This window comes from Dromaius novaehollandiae, chromosome Z (assembly GCF_036370855.1).
Source record: "Dromaius novaehollandiae isolate bDroNov1 chromosome Z, bDroNov1.hap1, whole genome shotgun sequence".
NCBI classification, from domain to species: Eukaryota; Metazoa; Chordata; class Aves; order Casuariiformes; family Dromaiidae; genus Dromaius; species Dromaius novaehollandiae.
The window spans coordinates 5,071,949-5,089,940 of record NC_088132.1 but is presented as its reverse complement, the minus strand read 5'-3'; the positions used below and the strand labels follow the sequence as shown (position 1 = coordinate 5,089,940).

Below are 17,992 nucleotides of genomic sequence, written 5' to 3'. Positions count from 1 at the left end.
CGCCACAGAGCAAAAGAAGGGCAGGTTCGTCTCCCCCGCTGGCCTCTGGGAAGTGTAGTCCTCGCCTGTTATTGGGTAGCGCATTCTCCACCCTGCCCTTGCAATCGGCGGCTGAAACGAGCTTTCTAAATCTCGCGACATCAGGGTGCCGCGGTGGTTGGTCCCACGGTTGCTGCGATACCGGCGTCGTTGTTGGCGGAGGCTTAACGGGCACTTGGGACTCCGGTAAGAGCAAGGGGTCGTTGCCGTCCGTGGGGCGTTAGTGTCCGCCCGCGCCGCCCCGGTGGTCCCGGGCAGCGCGTAGTACCAGCGCCCCTCGGGTGCCCCGCGGCACCTCGGTGCTTCACGGTCCTGTGGCAGGTGCCGCCGGCCCTCCGCCCCCAGTTACCTCTGGTACTTTTTAAGAATCCCTGCAAATGAAAGGACTGCTTGTTATGCTTCTTTCTAGGAGCAAGTTCAGAAGGAAACAGATATGGCCAGCAACCACAGGCCTCCAACAGCACGTCCTTCTTCAAGAGGAGGAATGGGGGTGACAGCAAGGCCTGCCTCTTCTTTAAGGACTCCGTCAGCAACCAGAATAGGAACAGGGGTGTGTTAAAAAATTGAATGTTAACTTTGATGTATTTAGATTTTTATCCGTGTTTTTGTAATTTTTTGTGAGACAAACCATGGGTACTGTGACTGGATTGATAAATTCTCAGGAAGAAATGCAAGTTTTCTTGTTTTGTAGACTTTGTAATTTTGACTGAAAGGGGCCAAGAAAGTCTTGCATCAACAGTTCACTTGCTATATATTAAAAACAGTAATGTCACAGATGGAGATAGCAATGAACAGGCTGCTCAATGGCTATCACTTACCTTCCTACAGTTGGACATTTGACTAAGGCTTGTTTACCAGGAGATGTACAAATGTTGAAAGATTCCTAGAGGAACAGTCTAAAGTTTGAGGGAGTCTCACTCTTAAGGTTTTGATTGCTTTGACAATTGCATACGGGCAAAAAATTCGTAATTCAGAATTGGGATTTTTTTTTGTTTTTATCTAGATGCCTCCTAGTACATCAAGACCTGGTTCTCGTGGTGGTTCTTCAAGCACTGGAGGAGTGCTGTCATCTCAGATTAAAGTTGCAGACCGTCCAGTGACGCAACAGGGATTAAGTGGAATGAAATTGGGAATGAAAGGTATTTTTTACTAAAAATGGCTATCAATGTGTCTGAAATCTTTTTAAAGGATTATTTAAAAGATTTTAAAGGAAAATTACTTTCCCCCAGCTGTACAAATTGCAGGGTGAACGGTAGCAAGAGAAAAAAAAGGAAGATTAGTGCATACCTCCTTTATTTTCTTATTTTTGGCAATGAGAAAAAAGACTTTTTTGCATCTAGACATTGTTTTGATGTTCACAACTCATTAAAAATCCTTAAGAAGAAAAAGTTATAAACTGTATCTTTTTCCAGCACTTCAGAACAATCAAAACTATTTTGTTATGCAGTAGATGTTCGTATAGCTGATTATGCAAGGCATATTTTTACTGCAGTTTAAAATGAATTTCTGCCGTCTTTTTTTTTTAAACGGGTAAAGTCATTTGAGAATACTAAGACTGTGGCAGTTTTCTGCTTGTAGATACTGCAGATTGGTTTTGGTTTTGTTTTTTTTCCATAATTTACAGGTCATCAGAATGAATAATTTTCTAACAAAATGTCATTTGCTCTCCTTTGACAGGTCCTCAGAGACAGATAATGGATAAAACCTATTATCTTGGACTGCTGAGGTATGTGTTAACAATAGAAGGCTTAGTGCTTTGTTCCCTTTCTGACTTATTCCAAGGAATGAAATGCAGCAACATGAAGTTATGAGTTGTATGTAAGGATAACATGGGATAAGTGATGTTCACTCGTGATGAAATCTGTCCTGGTGTCAGAGTTACGAACGTCATTTTGAAAATACCTTTTAGGGGAGAGGAATTTTGTGCTTATGTTTAGATACAAATAGATTTCTTTCCTATTTTGTTATTGGGCTTGTTAATTCAAATGCACTCTCCATCAGTGTTGGTAACATGAGTGTCAGAGGTTTTGAGCTTACACCTGTACTACCTGATAGGTCTGATAGCTCCAGTTGTACAAAGAAGCATTTCAAATTAAGGACTTTTTGGTGTATGCTTCTGTTTGATTGCACGCAGTACTTGGATTATACACTAAGCTGACACTAACAAAAGGCAAGGCCATTGTGGAATGCTGTTGCATACACTACTTTGTCACTTGATCACATTGCAGTATTGAATAATCAGTCTTAAGAGATGTTGTTTTTAAAAAGGGATCATAGCGATGTTCTGTGAAAAGATTCTATGATTTTTTTGCCAATCAGTTTGAGAAGAATTCACATTTCTCTTAGTGAACGGGCAGAAAGCAAAACATTTATTCATATCCAAGCTTTCTGTTAATTGTCTAGGATTTTATCTGATAGAACTACTTTGTTTTTTTTCCTCATTTCTCCAGCTCTTCTTTCAAATAGCTGATCAGAAACATGGTGCAGTGTGATAAAGGGCTGCTGATCGCACGTAACTAATAATAAAGTATCATTTCTGTCTCATCTGTGTTTCAGGCATTGATTTAAATTTGAATAATTCTTTTTCTGTTTAATGCTTTTTTGCAGAAGCAAAATAAATGACCTCACAGCAGAAATTAACAAGCTGCAAAAAGAAGTGGAAATGTACAAGCAAGAGAATTCTGTCTATCTGTCCTACGAGAAAAGGTGAGATGTGTTCCAGCTAATGGGATGTTAACTTTTTCAGTCACAAGACTGTATTCTAGGATATTACTTATTTTTATGTACACAGTGCTTCCTGTTGTAAGTTTGGCTTTTGTTTTGTGTTTAGGGCAGAGGCTTTAGCTGGTGAAATCAAAGAATTTCAAGGTCAGCTAGCAGACTACAACATGGTATGCTGTTGTCAGGTTTTTGGTGCTCATCACTGTCCCTTCTGTCCTTTGCTTTGTACTGTCGTTGCTTAACTTCAACATCTCTGTAAAAATGTACTGGTTAATACTGACTTTTGTTGAGCTGTTGGAAAGGAGAAAAATGGAATTTAGGGAAAATATAAAAGAAGAAAATGTAGGAAATGCAGCTGCATACAGATTTAAGTTACTGCTGCATAGTATTTGTTTTTGTACAGTTACATATAAAGATGATTAATTCTGAAAACTGTGTTTAATTTGTTCAGGTTCCCACATCCCTTTTTTCTTCCTTTCCATTTGCAATAATTGAAATTTGCTGTGTTTGCATGAGTGCTTTGTGCATTGGTACCTATTTGTCTGATATTTTTGTTCTGTAATTAAAAGAAAGGAGAGTACTAATAGCTTGGAATTCTGTCTTGTTTCAGCTCGTGGATAAACTTAACACCAATACTGATACGGCAGAAATGATTAGTGATTTCAATATGGTAAGAATTAGGTTTTCCTGCTGTGTTTCAACATACAATGAAGAGCTGTGTGTTACATTATTGGTACGCTGAACACATGCTATTCTATGACATATATAAAAAGCATAGCTCTAATTTAAAACTTCTGTAATTTTTTCCCAGGTAAGTTGAGCATAATACTTAGTGACATACATGGTTGTAGTGAGACAATTGTCTGAAGCGTTGTCTTCTGAGCTCCATGATAGTGTTTCTATGTTTTACATAAAGGAAGGCTGTCTTTCCAACACGATTTACCAGTGTTAAAATGTATTGTTTATTTGAGTAGGAAGCATAGAACACTGATCTGAAATGCAAACTCACTGGACTATGCTGCCATGTAAAACTGCCTGAGCTTCTGGAGGTTTATTTAGTACTTTTTTGTTTTCTACCCTTTAAATTACTCCAATGTAATAATTATTAAATAGACATATGGCATGACAAACAACAGAAGCCATGAACTTTGCTTTTCCTTGAGTTTCTTTCTTGAGTTTCTAAGTCAATAAGAGTGTGACCCTAAGCATTAAGAGGCATTAAACCAATATGAGCCATTCCTCATGCTCATTTTGTCCATAAGCAAAGAAAATTAGTGTTAGAAAGGATCATTTTGTTAGAATGTGAAGCCAGCTAAGTATTATTTAGGCAAAATTAATTATTTTTCCTCACATTTAATGGAAAAATAAAGTCACAACATCCATATCATAAAAAAAAGAATGCTTTGCAAGTGTTACACTGTCAGTAGGCTTAAACAGCATTTTACCAGGAAGTGCCTCAGCAGTGAATTCTACAGTAGTAAGTTACTGAATTAATTTGTTACAAACTTGATTGTATTTCTTTCTCAAATATACAGGCAGTGAATGCCACCTTATTTCCCTTGATTTTCAGTAGAAGAATGCATTAGCAGAAACTGTTTCATCGGTTTCACCTGGGAAAACTTCTGGAGTAGGAGGCCTCTGCTGCTCCTTGCTCTACTGCATTATGAGCAGCCTCTTGCTCATTTAAACGCAGCTTTGAATTTGTACATATAATTTATATTTTTCTTAGCATATTAATTTTGTTGTGTGGGTTTTTCTTTTCTTTTTTTTGTTTTAGTTGAAGGTTCAGAATGACCGGGAAGCTCAGAGTGTGGATATAATTTTCACAGAAAAACAAGCGTAAGTATATATATGCTTCTCAGAAGTTGTTAAATCACATCTGAGCTTGGTAAAATAGGGAAAATTGAGAAGTGGTCTAATTCAGAAGTTCCCTAACAGTGCTGTGCATGCAGCCAGTGGTACCAAACAATTTCAGAATCAGTGCTAGGCTACAGCTGGATTTTCTGGCTTTTAACTCTTCTGAGTAACTGCCGTGGAGATGCTTACCATCTCATTCGGAAGGAGTTCAGGTGGCAGTGGAGATTCTTTGACTTTTGGGGACCTAGTGTCACGGTCGCAGTTTTTGGAGGTTGTGCTGTGCTGTGTAAGTTAGGAAGTGGAGACTTGACCAGAGGAAGCAGAGGATAAATTATGTTGCAGATGCTTCCTTTGCTGCTCTGTGTATTAGTATCAGTAGTGAAAACCTTTACCTTATGAAGGTGGTGGGGCTGTCATACCCCATCCTGTGCTTTCCTTTGATATGAAAGAGAGCAAAAAGTGGTTATCACCGATGTTTTAAGGGCACCTGTTGCCAGTAGAAACATCAAACCAATTAAAATTGGGAATTCCTAATTTAACTAGCATGTGGTACCTTTCTCTGTTAAACGTTATCTAATAATTGGGAGCATGCTATCTACATAATATGGCCACTGAATTATGTTTTAAAGGAAGAAGAGTTCAGCTGAACAACTTCCTTATTTACAACTTCTATAGTCTGTAGTACAGACAACTTTTACGTGTCTAGTAGGCTTCTATAGTAAGTCTAAAAATAATTTTCAATATGCTTTAACAATGATGGTAGTTTCTGACTAGGTGAAATGCTCAGAAGTGTTTTTCTTCTGCATGGCTGTGTATAACCATTTAACTTACCGGTTAAGAGACTCACTTTGAAGAGGTAGTTTTTGTTTTCTTGTCCTGTTTCTCTACTTTACACTGAACTGTCATTGGAGCGGATTCCTCCAGATACTCAGACAAAGGAATACCTAGATTTTGGATACTGTCATCACTGGATGATTCTGTGCATGCACGTAGGCACATTCATATCTAGCTGGCTGGGAAATTTTAAAATCAGTAAATGAGACACTTGCCTAGGTTAGGTGTCTCAAGGATTCTTAGATCACAATTCTAGATACAGAAGCTTGCTGGTTTGGGTGTGATTTTCACAGTTGACACATACAGATGTTGAAAATTAATTATGGAGTTTTAAGTATAATAAGACACATGCATATTCCACTGTACATAAGACTGTGATATACTTTTAACTTATGAGTGGGAAGTCTATGTGTACTGAAGTGATATTATTGACTTTCCAAGAACAGATTGAAATCATGTTTAAATTCTTATTTTTTCATCATGTAGATATTAAAAGAACTACTTCTGATGAAACTGTATAATGCAGAAAGTTGTTACACTCTTAATTCATATTCACTTTTGTGAAAGAAAAAAATACACTGGTAATAACATAATTTGTTGCTTAGTGTAGGTAATTCAATAAGGATGATACTATGTTTTTTAAAAAATAGCAATTTGCTGTTTAATAATAAGCCTTTTCTTTGCTGTTTAATAATAAGCCATGAATACTTTGGTTTTCAACAGCTTGCAAATTTATCTGTTTTATGCTGTTGAATGTGTTTTCAAGTGTTAATAGACTGTCAAGAGAAAAGATGGGGTTTCAATAGCAAAATAAGACATAAAGGCATTAAGTATGCAGTAATGATAATTTATTGTTGTATTGTATGTGAACACATTTAAGCTAGCAGAAAAGTTAGTCTGTTGTTCTGCTAATTCATTGAAAAAAACCTGAACACCATTCTCTATTTGGAGGATGTTAGTTTCCCTGATAGACTATTGAGCTGTGATACTAGTACTTTGGATTCAGTCTGCAGTCTGGCTGTGGTCTGCTTCAACACTTTAGATAAATCATTTTTCCTCTCTGAGCTTCCTCGCCTTTAAAGCATCGGTAATAATGTCAGCTTCACAAGCTGCTTTGTAAAGATTTGGTCATGTTTAGCAGCATACTGTAAGGGGGTTTTGTTTTTACCAAGAAATGATGAAGTACGTTTTTATGTAAGATGATCTGTATTCTTACATGTTATGGCAGTAACGCATGCTTGTTACTTGATTTTTTGGCTTTGATTCGTGCAGCAATACCTTGTTACAGATTTGACCAGATGAAATAGAAAGAGATGGATTGCTTGGCAGCATTTTGTGTCATACATAAGTACCATAATATGCAAGGCTGAATAGATTGAACAAGGTTACTAAAGTTTTGAAAGTCAGATCATCCATTATGTAAGAAATTAGCTCTCCTCAGATATTCCATCAGTATCTATATATTTATCTTCAATAAATCCATCTTCCTCAGGAACAAATGCATGAATTTTCTCAAATATTACTATGGAATGTTCATTGTTTGTACCTGATACAGTGGGAAAAGAATTTACTTCAGCTGAGAACTCCTGTTCAAACATCTCTGGGTCGTTTTCTTCCAGACGACGGTGACTGTAGCTGATCAAATAGCGATACCATGTTGGGCATTTTATGGCAGTAAAAATCAGGAGCGTAGTGCTTAGGACGAACCCTAGGACACCCACTAGGAAGGTCCAACTTTTGCCAAGAAGTGGTAACACTTTAAAACAGACAAGAAAAAAAATCTTCATGTGTAATACCTAAAGGAACTTTAATAAGAATTTTTTCATAGTTGGACTGAACTCACACAATAGAAGATTACAGGGGAATTAGTGTCTTTAAAGGATTAATAAAATGTTATTTCTAAGCTACTAGAAAGGCAGTAGGATCACTTAGAGCAAAAATGCATATATGTCTCATATTTCTTAGCAATGTAAGGGAATATGCATATTTATTGGTACACAAATATGCATACCATGCATATTTATCAAAATTAAATAATTTTTTCAAAGTCAGCTGAAGTGCTGGGGAGATACACAAGATAAAATAATCATTTTTCAAAATTTAATTAAATTCTGGGTTTATGCTTTGAAAATGGAAAAAAAATAGTAATTGACTTCAAATGCTAGTTCCCTCGCTTACATTTTTATGGTGAGGATGTCTGCACTCAGACTTACTGCTTCTTTTGTCTGGCATATTCCTTCAGTTATATTTCTTTTGTAATAAAATTTCAGTAGATTGTTGGTGCTTATAGTCTATATTTACAAATTGTTTTTATATTCTGGCTACTGCTCTAGAACCTCTAGAATACATTCAGCTGCTGCTGCAAAAGGGGTTTGTGATGACTTACAGTCTTTGTATATCTGGAGATCAGTATTTCTGCTCTAGCTGGAAGCAAGGAGTGAAGCATTTCAATATGGAAGAGCAGAGAGGAACATTAAGTTCAATGGAAGAAAGGGAAAAGAATTGATTTTTACCAAAAGGAAAGACAAAGAGTATAGCAGAGTGATGATGGAAATAGCATCAAGAGGTGAAGAAAAGTGATGATATCACTGAAGATTTTAAAGAGTGTGGGACAGGCACATCCACGTCCTTTACACTGAACTGCAGTAGAGGGCAGAACTATAATTAATGGGCTTGCTCTTTCACATATTAAGAGGGCAACTACATATAGAAAAAAACTAGTTTGGAAGAAGAGGTGATGGCTTTCCTAATTCTGTTAGGCAGATCTGTACAATTGTCTGAATTTTAATCCTTTGAAATTTTTGCATCATCAGTTTGTAGTTTCATTTGACATTTAAGGTGTGGTTTATTTGTTCTGAGTGCTTACTAAGTAAAACCCAGCATTTGCTATGATGTGCTTACAGTCTGACAAAATCAGTAAATAGGACTGTCTTCATAGCCCTAGCTTTTATGGAAAATTTACAATGTGCTACAGAAATATAGAACAATATTAAAGCATGGGACAGCAATTTGAACAGCATATACTCAGTAAAGGGAAGCATCAATATATTACCTGCATGCGTTCCATTGTTTCCGGTAACGTTGTTTGTAGAAGCCAGAGATGTTAGAAAGGCAATGCTTTTAAGCTTATTGGAAGAAGTGGAAGTTACAGTGGTTTCGAAAGAATCTTTTTTAAAATCACAGTCTGTTGTTTGGATAACTGCAGTCCTGATAGAAATTATTTTCTGGGTGTTTGGGAATGCACATACAGTGTTGTTTTCATTTTCTGTGAATATGAACAAAGAAAAAGCTGTGAGATTAATTAATTAATTGGCTGATCTAAAATATGTCCATGGATAACTAATCTATTGCTGCAAAATGTGATTTGCGGATAATTTGATGTTGGAATATTATTCAGATCAGAAAAAAACAAGGCTGTTTGACATAAACAGATATGACGTGCTGCTTTTATGAGAACGTACCCATTGTCACGTTGGAGGTAGTTAGCCATTTCTGTAAATCAAGAAGGTCACAGGAACAGTTCCATGGGTTTCCAGCTAAGGTGATTTTAATCAACTTACAAGATGATTTCATATGAAAAGATTTCAATAGGTTATCCTGTAGATTCAAAACTGTCAGACTCTTTAATGACGTAAATACATCTGAATCTAATTGAGTAATATTGTTACGGAATAGATTCAACTTTGAGAGCTGATTTAAGCCTGCAAATGCTGCTTTATGTACCATGGTAATATGATTATTACTGATATCCAGAATTGTGAGTTTTGTCAGTTTGCAGAAGCTGTTATTATACAGTACAATAATTCTATTTTCATTCAGATAGAGTTCAGTGAGGTTAGTAAGCCTTTGAAGAACCTTTTTGTCAGTATCATTTAAAGTTATTTTGTTATTTTTGAGGCTTAATTTTGTAACATTTTGGCAAATGTTAGTGGGGATAGTATGGAGGTTCTTTCCGGACTCCTCACAAATGACCTGTTGAAAAGAAGAGAACATTGAGAATTAAAATAAATACTGTAGAAAAATATGATGATGAAGGAATTCCGATGACGACCACTGATGGAACAAAAAATCCTTGTTGAAATTGGTCATGGCAGCTCTTTGAAAGAGTTCTACTAGTCTTCCTGCAATTCTCTTTATTTTTCTTAATTTACCTCTGGATTCATGCTATAAGATAATGAATTGTTTTGGTATATCAAAGACCTGAAGTTCTGAAGTACATAGACTAAAACTCTCTTTGAGGTACAAAGCTCTTTCTGTAATTATTAGCCAAAACATAACCAGTTTGGTATACTATCTTGGAATTAGTAGCACTATCTGTTTTAGAGTTCAAATATGGCAGTTTGCTGGTTATAAAAGATTCCTTTCCACATAACTGGGAAATCACCAAAAGAAGGTGTCATAGAGGGAACTGGATTCAAAGATGAGAATTAATTTAAGTGTTTGGTATTTTTTTAATCATGATGTTTACTTTTAAAAATATATTTGGAGCAGACTTTCAACAAAAAATTGAGTGCATATTGTTATTATAAATAAGGCACTTGAATTTGTTTTGGATTTCTGGATTAAAATTTAGCTAGCTACAGTCTTTTTAGGCTAGAGAGTGTTTATTCTCAAAATCTTGAAACATTTTCTATTTTCTGGAAAGAGTAGATTTCCTTTTATGTATATGTATGCATCACTGCAGACTATAGTGAAGTGTCAAGATACTTTAACTGGCTTAAAAATAAGCTTTGAAGTACTGGAAGCAGTTTGGTTGTCTTGTCCCTCTTTCAGTATAAGTAGCCCATGCTCAATTTAATACTGCTGTGGCCAGATTGAGTCTAGATAGCTTATTTAAAAATAATGGAGGTGGAGTCTCTGTTCTACACCATACATACCCTTCATATCCCTTTTTTGTTCTTCCTGTTTGTCCCAAAGATGAATGAACAGCAGATACAGTATTGTAAGTCATGAGTCTGGGCAAATAGTGCAATACCAGTTTTATCACTTGACCATTAATCAAGACTCCCTTCTTTCCTTCCGTTCCTCAAAAATATAAAATCCATTAAGTTAATGTTTGAAAGAATGCTTTAAATACAGGTATCTTTTATTCATTTGGACTTGACTTGGGCAGGTGCTAAATCAGTAATTCTCTCTAGCTTGAGCAGTAGTTAACCTTTCCCAAAGAGCTGTTGCTTTTTAGTTCTGTTCCAAACTGTGTAAAGACGAAGGATACACGCCTGTAGTCTGCAGTGAAATTTGACTGAGGTATAAAACCATCTCAAATGTGTTTTGTGCTATTCCATCTCTCATAATGATTACCAGCAGCTAATTGTCCATTTTACAAAAATCCTTCCCTTTTTGTTTGTCTAAAAGTGCTTCTTTCTTCAGGTATTAGGTGTTCATAATATTGTTTTGAAGATGTCTTTAGTTTCTAGCATGTTTTTCAAAAAGGGGGTAATTTACATACATATAAAACTTACTGTTTGAGAAGTAATGTTGCAGTCAGCTGTGACTGGCTTCAGAAACAGTATTTCAGCCCAGATCAGGAGCCAAGAGAGTTTCATGTTCAGAATCTAGCAAAAAAGAACATTTTTATATATTAAGACCAGAATTTCAGTTTCTTCTGTAGTAGTTCTTTAACATATTAATAGATATAGTTATTTCAGTGATAACTTAATATATTTATTCCACACAAATATTGTCAAATGGAAAATTAAGAAAAAAATCTTACGTTAACATTAATGCATTAGGCTTTCACTAAATTGAGACAAACCTGAAATCAAGTGACCAGACAGAATCAGCAGATTAAAAAGAGACTAGGCAAGTTAGTGCATATCAGGTTCATAAATGGATAAAAGGAATAGGCAGGGGTGTACTCAATAGGATCCCTAATAAAGCAATTATGGATACTAGAAGAGTATGAGAGGAGTAAACTGAGAAAGTGTCCAGGCTTGCATGCTTTCTGCAAATAATTCCTCTTGTTGCCACTGATGGAGGCAGAATAATATGCTAGATGGACTGGGGTGGGGTTTGTCCAGTCAAGCATCTCTTATCTTGTTATGTTTGTTCGTAAGAATTTTTTGTAAATGCTTAAGACAGATTTACTGTCTTTATGATATTTATGATCCATAGTGTAACATCTATCATGTCACGTAACCATGCGCCCCTGCAGTATGATGGTTGCTTTGATCTTTAGAATTAAGTAAACATGGTTCAGTCTGTTGTGCTGGATTTTCTGAAGAGATACATACCTTATTTTTTGCAAGTCAGGAGAGGTTTTCTGAGATTAACTTCTCACAGAAAAAGTGTAACTCATCCATCTTCTCCTTAGAATCAGGCATTATTTTTCAAGATATACTCATTCTGAACAGGTGTATTCTATCTTTTCCATCAAATATTAGAGTGATTTCTATTTATGCCGGATTTGAACTAAAATGTCATGTAAAAGGTAGATTATTACTTTGATATTTTTGCACTTTTTTTTAAGCATCCAAAGTCTCTTAGTGAAAAGATTAGAAAAAAAGACTAAAAGATAAGATACAGATAGTTGTTTAAAATGTTTATTGTTGCTCTTGAGCAGTAGAGAATATTCACTGAGTTTAACAGAAAATGGAAAAAGAAATGCATAAGGAAGCTCAGTTGCACCAACAAAGAATAATGCCAAATCTAGGAAGTCAGACAGATTGCAAAATATCTCTATCACTTCTTAAAAAGACGACTGGGAAGCTTTTGCTAATCCACATCATAATAGCTGAGATCATAGGCCAAACTGGTCAAATCTCATTGATCGCCTCTGTGCATTTGTCTCTCTGATCTAGGACTGACTGAACTCACTCACCTACCTGAATCAATGTGGTAACTTTCTTACTTTTTTGAAAGAACAGGAAGATAAATGGCACATTTACTACTCTGATCCATTGTTTGTATTTACCACTGTTGGAAACTTACAATAAATACATAACAAGTTCATAAACTTTTTTCACCAGGTATTAGCAGCAGCAGGGACAAGGAATATTAGCAACAGCAGTCACTGTGGTATTAGGTGCTGTTCTTGGCAATGATAATATTGTGGGCCTGCATACTTTTTGGAAGCAGTTTGTATATGTGCTAAACATTACATTTTTGGAACTCCTGATGCAGACTGTGTTTACAGTTGGAGCTTGTGGCATACTTGGAGTTCACAGATATCTCTTCCAAGTCATTCAGAAACAGGGCAGGCCTTAACCAGGTAGTATAGAAACAGATTAACAACATTATTTTAGTTCGCAGATTTAAAGAAAAATACTCTAGTTAATAAAGTGGTGAAAATGCATACATGCTTATTTAAAATTAATTAATCTCTAAGTTTCTCTATACCAGTTAACCAAGTTAAAAAATGAAGTAAATCAAAAAGTCTTTAAAAAGTTTAAGCAAAAAGTTAATAAATCTGAATAAAAGGGATACCATCAACTTGAAAAATCATTTTTCTCTCTAAAAATTCGTGCTACATATGTTTATCTCAAGAACACACTTATGGGTTTTTACTTTCATGTCTGTTCAAAAGTTAGGATTTTTTTCTATAAAGTTGATTTCCTTTTACTGTGCAGGGGTGGGAAGGAACCCTTATAATCAATAGAAGAACAGGAAAGTGTCCATAATTAATTGCGATGTAGCTTTTCACTACAACCATATTTAAAAAAGAAGTGCCATTTAAGGTGATCATTTTAGAAAGAAATTCGAGGCTGGCAATACATTGATAATATCTTGCATTTTCTTGTAACTTGAGCTCAGAAGTGTTTTCTTAAAAAGTTTTCCTTAGGGAGGTTTTGAAGATTTGTTCATTTAATAACTGTTACTGTTTTTCTTGTATTTGTAAAGAAAAAGGCAGACTTGGGGAAGCAGTGGAGTTTATGTAATCAGATAGTCTGCTTTTCAAAAAACAATCAGACTGCTCTCTGTCTTTCTACTGAATTATAATTTACTTAACAATCTGGCATGTCCAAGGTTTGTAGTAATTTCTGAATTTTTAATGCATATCAAGATATATCTCTCTCCAGTCTAGCAGCCAAGTTATATTAACAAATCTTTGCCTGGATTTTGAAAAAGATCTTGTGCCAAGTGTCTTACCTTTCTGTTGCTTCTTAGAGACAGCGTATATACATATGAGTATGCTTTTCTGTGCAGTGACAATAATATGGTGCAACAGCACTTGGTTTTTTTCAACCTTTGTACCTGATGAATAAGCAGGTAGCTTAAAAAAAAAAATAAAACTAGAACATCTTTAGCAAAAGATTGACTAGGTTGAGCAATTTCTTATAATGGTCTTAGATTTAATTGGATCTTCAGCCAATAGGGAAGTCTAATAGTAGTATGCTTAGGTGTCAAGTTCCAGGTCATACAGGAAGCACAGAGGTAAAATGCCACAGGGAATTTACAAGCAAGCTAGGTTATGTTCAGTTAAAGAAAGGTCTTTTTTTTTTTAATGTGGTCCAACCATCAAATGAATAAAATTTCATATCTTCGAAGAATTTTAGGCATTTAGGAACATCTGTTATATGGGAGATATTTCGGGGAGAAAATCTGAAAGAAAATAAAATTGCTCTCATTTGAGAGCGAGTCTGTATACACATTCACAAAGGGATTATACTGATGTACATACAGTATGGCCAGGAAATGTTTGTTGTATCGGCACTTATTCTCTAAGTCGCTTTCTCTCCAAAGCATAGCAGAAAACTACAGAAGGGTTTAGCTTGCTGTCCTTCTCCATTGCTCTCAAATACTTGGTTGAGCAGGAAACATTTTACTTCACTAGTTCTCTGCGGTGTTTTTGCTACTTTGATTTTTGCTTAATATCACAGAACGTTCTGCAACTTTTCCAAGCCTTGGTCTCAGTTCAGCTTCCCCAGTAGTGTTCCAAAGTTACATTATCTGTGGTAATAAATTTTCCCCATGTGACCCTATTGTTAATATTTTTATTGCCTGTTAGAAAAGCACTTTCACCTTCTGTGAAAGTAGACTACCAGAGAAGCCGGATCTCTACTAAGTCAGTGATTTCTGATATCAGGGACATACTGGATCAGTTTGAGGGATCTTGCTCCAAGTTCACATCATATAAGAAAAAGATTTGCCTCAGGTAAGGGGGCTGCTCAGTAACATGGCCATACCCGTGTTAAATCAAGGGGGCTGAAAAGTAGACTTTCTTTCCATATTCTGCCATACATACTTGCAGTCTCAGACATAGATGAGGAGAATTCAGTGCAGTTCTGAGATACCACTGTCCTCAACAGCAGCAACTCATTCTGCATGCTGTTTTGGAACACAGGAGGAGTGTAGCAAGTAGTATTGTTCTTTTCCTCCCTAAACACTCCAATATTTCCAGAAAAAGGCACTCTTTGTACTTAGAGGTAAGCTCCTTGTGACTGACACTGACAGTCTCTCCAGAACAGTTACATTTAGTGTGGGGATGTATTCTAGATATCAGCAATTTTGTCATTTTCTTGCATCCTTCCTTGCCAATTTTGTTGTCATTTGTCTCCTGTTGAGCTTGATTTGAGAGAAGCTATCACTGCTGAGACTTTGCAACAATTTTCATAGGCACAGACTGAGGAATGAGGAGCCTTGGAGAAAGAAGACCCATGAGAGCCCCCTGCTGATTTCCAGTTCCATGGCTTCTGTAGAGTCTTGAAGCAAACTATTGTCATAGCTTAAGAACATACTTCATTTAAGAAGTTAGGCCTTTCCACCATCAAGAGGAACATAATAATCCATTCATAGGGTGGTGTATTTACTGCAGGGGCCTTATTCTTTGGACTAGTTTTCAACAAACCAGCTTGACTCTCAAGAGGTTGTTCCATCTACCTTCATATTCCAATCATCCAATATTTCTTGGACAGTCCCACTGCACTACAACTTTGCCAAGGAACATAGAAGATCATCACTTCCATTTGTTTCTTCATCATCAGCCTGCAAAGAGTCTTTGCAGCACAAGTGGCCATACTGGTGGAATTTTTGCTCAGCCATCTTGGATTTCTGGGGATTATAGATCTTTCTTGAAGCCAGTTGAAAGGTTTGTTCCACTACTGAATAGTCCCCAGAAGTAATGGAAATTAAGAGGAGAGGCTGTCAGAGCTGGGACTGCTTAGCCTCTAGAAAAGAAGGCTCTTGGGGTAATCTTAGCAATGAATATAAATACTTGATGGGAGAGAGTAAAAAGTCAGAGACAGACTGTTCTCAGTGGTGCTTATTGACAGGACAAGGCAATGGGCACAAATCGAACAGTAAATTCCATTTAAACATAGGAAAAAATGTTTTTTATTGTAAGTGTGGTCAAACATTGGAACAGATTGCCCAAACAGGTTATGAAGTCTCCAAACTTAGAGATGCTTAAAAGCTGCCTGGACAAGGTCCTGACAAAACTGTTCTAGCTGACCCCGCTTTGCGCAGCGAGGTTGGAGTAGATGACCTCCAGAGGTCTCTTCCAACCTCAGCTGTACTATGCTTCTATGAAATATTCATCATACCCTCATTCTGAAAGTACTCTTTTGCAATTCCATTACTTTACACCATCTTGTGAGCCTGAGGGCATTTTTGTTTGTAATTGTTGATCTGATAGTCACATACTTTACAATTTTTGCCATCTGGAAGGAAAGTATCCATCTGATTTTGTCATTTGTAAGAACAGAAATAACTTTAGAAACAGGCAAACAATCTAAATAATCCTTGATGAACTGTTAAGGGAAGGCTTTCTGAGGAAGAAGGTATACTTTTCAGCTTCTGCTGAGTTTTCATTTCCTTTATCTTCTCTTCAGCTATGTTTTCAAATTATTTGACTCTCTAGCTTTCAGGAATTTCATAAAAATTCCTCAGTATTTCATAGCAATTCAGGAATTACATGGAAATTCAAGTATATTAGACTACATGAAGCAGTTAGAACAACTTTTTATGCATTCCTTGATTCTGCTAATACATTTGCCTGTAGGATCGGATGCTAAAGCTCTGCACTGGTAGAGAATTTTTTATGGTTACAGTCCCTTGATTTCCTAAAGGGATTACAGTCATGAATCAAGAAAGTAAGAAATTAGTAATTCTGCATGGATGAGAAGCTCTACACTGCCTAAGACTCGTAAATTGCTCCCCATTGTTAAGGAATCCAACAGTTCATTGATAGAAGAAGGCCTTTTAATCATCATTATCCAGCACCATCAAGTAGTGGTATCTTTATAATGTGTTTTCTTTATGTGCATTCACAAATCATATTCCAGCTTCTTTATTTCAGACTGCCAAATCTGACTCCATGAAGTCAGTGACAGAACAACTGAGAGGGATGAGTCCCCCTCAGTTCAGGGGACTATGCTTGCAGAGAGGGTGGGGGTGTCGGGAAGTGTAGTATGAGTACTGTGAGGGCAAAGAAGTCTTCATTTGCTGTACCCCATGGTAAGAATGTTTATATAGCTAATACAGAGCCAAGAAGATCAGATACAAGAAGCTAACTCCTCTTCTGAGAGTCTGCTGAGGTTTGTGTTAGGGGATCATGTCAGAGGGGTTGAAGCCAGAGTTCAAAACAGAGTTTGAAATGGATGCTCAAAACAAACATCAATTAGTAAAAGTTACCAACATATGCTATTTTTACAGCAAAGAAAAATTAATTCAAGCTGTGGAAGAAGATATTGAACATCAAAAAAAAGTAGCAGATGACATAATAAAAGACATGTCTCAGGAAAATCAGGCTAAATATATGGAGATGAAGACTGCAAATGAAAAGCTTTGCCAGGTTGGTTTGTTTCGTAGTATTTATCTATAATGTTTCTGAATCCAGCTCCATAAGTTTCAGATATGATTTAAATATTAGAGAACTTGAGAGCTGAGTAATATAATAGAAAAGTTTGCTGGTATCCTAGTTATCAGTATATTGTAGGAGTGCCTGAAGAATAAATTGAGCAACTGATGAAAACCAAAATACTTCGTATTTCTTATTTTTAAAAAAATGATGTTCATCTTTTTCTTCCTTTCAGATTTGGAGACTGATACACCTGTAGCTTTTAAGAACCTCTGTACTGCTTAGATATTTAGGCAGATGTGTAAAAAGCATGCAAAAGGGAGGAACAATTGCAGTATTTTTTTACTTTGCCTTAAGTAGAAATATTTCTTCTGTGTACAAAAATGAATCTGGCTTTGTTGTTGTTGTTATTGTCTATCTGGATGAACAAGAAGAGTAGACTGGGCTTTTTAAAATTCAAATAGCTTCACTAGTCTTAATATTAACAAAAGAAATAAGAGCTCTAGGGTAGGAATAACATCAACTAACTTCAGACATGCGTTCTTAGTAAGTCTCCCTGTGTAGTCAATATAAAGACACATATGAGCTCTTCTAAGGTGAGTGCTTCCCACCTGTTTTAGGATGAGCTGGATCACTAGCCAGGGGCTACCTGTCTCTTTAATGACTGTAATAAACTACAGAGGCTAGCTCAGATTTAAGAATCTGGCTTCAAAGATCTAAAGTGGAAGTGATCATTTCAACTCTTAATACTGCTTTTAAGAAATAGATACAAAAAAGTGAAAACAATTTTTGATTATAGCCCAA

At 36.2% G+C, this 17,992-nt stretch overlaps 2 protein-coding genes across 5 annotated transcripts in view; one reads left to right on the top strand and one right to left on the bottom strand.

Moving 5' to 3' along the window:
• The first annotated feature begins 79 nt into the window (after positions 1-79).
• Positions 80-17,992, top strand: part of IFT74 (intraflagellar transport 74) — a 43,339-nt gene continuing 25,426 nt past the window's right edge. For all 3 annotated transcript variants that reach the window (XR_010386331.1, XR_003261575.2, XM_026115796.2), the window contains exons 1-9: positions 80-225; positions 449-589; positions 1,043-1,178; positions 1,717-1,765; positions 2,647-2,745; positions 2,870-2,930; positions 3,371-3,430; positions 4,538-4,599; positions 17,044-17,182. Coding sequence is in view for 1 of the 3 variants with exons in the window: in XM_026115796.2 (XP_025971581.1) it covers positions 473-589; positions 1,043-1,178; positions 1,717-1,765; positions 2,647-2,745; positions 2,870-2,930; positions 3,371-3,430; positions 4,538-4,599; positions 17,044-17,182 (723 nt within the window). In the remaining 2 variants the exon portion in view is untranslated. The remainder of the gene's footprint in view (positions 226-448; positions 590-1,042; positions 1,179-1,716; positions 1,766-2,646; positions 2,746-2,869; positions 2,931-3,370; positions 3,431-4,537; positions 4,600-17,043; positions 17,183-17,992) is intronic.
• On the bottom strand, positions 6,304-13,626 carry LRRC19 (leucine rich repeat containing 19). Of its 2 annotated transcripts, none has more exons than XM_026115798.2 (5): positions 13,540-13,626; positions 10,914-11,006; positions 8,913-9,423; positions 8,504-8,716; positions 6,304-7,207 (listed from the first exon to the last, which is right to left on the bottom strand). In XM_026115798.2, the coding sequence occupies exons 2-5, from the start codon at positions 10,995-10,997 to the stop codon at positions 6,879-6,881; spliced, it is 1,137 nt and encodes a 378-aa protein (XP_025971583.1). In that variant the 5' UTR covers positions 10,998-11,006; positions 13,540-13,626; the 3' UTR covers positions 6,304-6,878. The 2 variants fall into 2 exon arrangements, with proteins under 2 accessions (XP_025971583.1, XP_064358919.1); XM_064502849.1 differs by lacking the exon at positions 13,540-13,626 and adding an exon at positions 11,685-11,840.

Coding starts and splice junctions, on each gene's coding strand:
- LRRC19 (XM_026115798.2), bottom strand. CDS start 10,997: ATGAAACTCTCTTGGCTCCTGATCTGGGCTGAAATACTGTTTCTGAAG. Junction 9,424..10,913: donor GCAACATTACTTCTCAAACA/GTAAGTTTTATA, acceptor TCTTTTCAACAG/GTCATTTGTGAGGAGTCCGG. Junction 7,208..8,503: donor AAACAATGGAACGCATGCAG/GTAATATATTGA, acceptor TCTGTTTTAAAG/TGTTACCACTTCTTGGCAAA.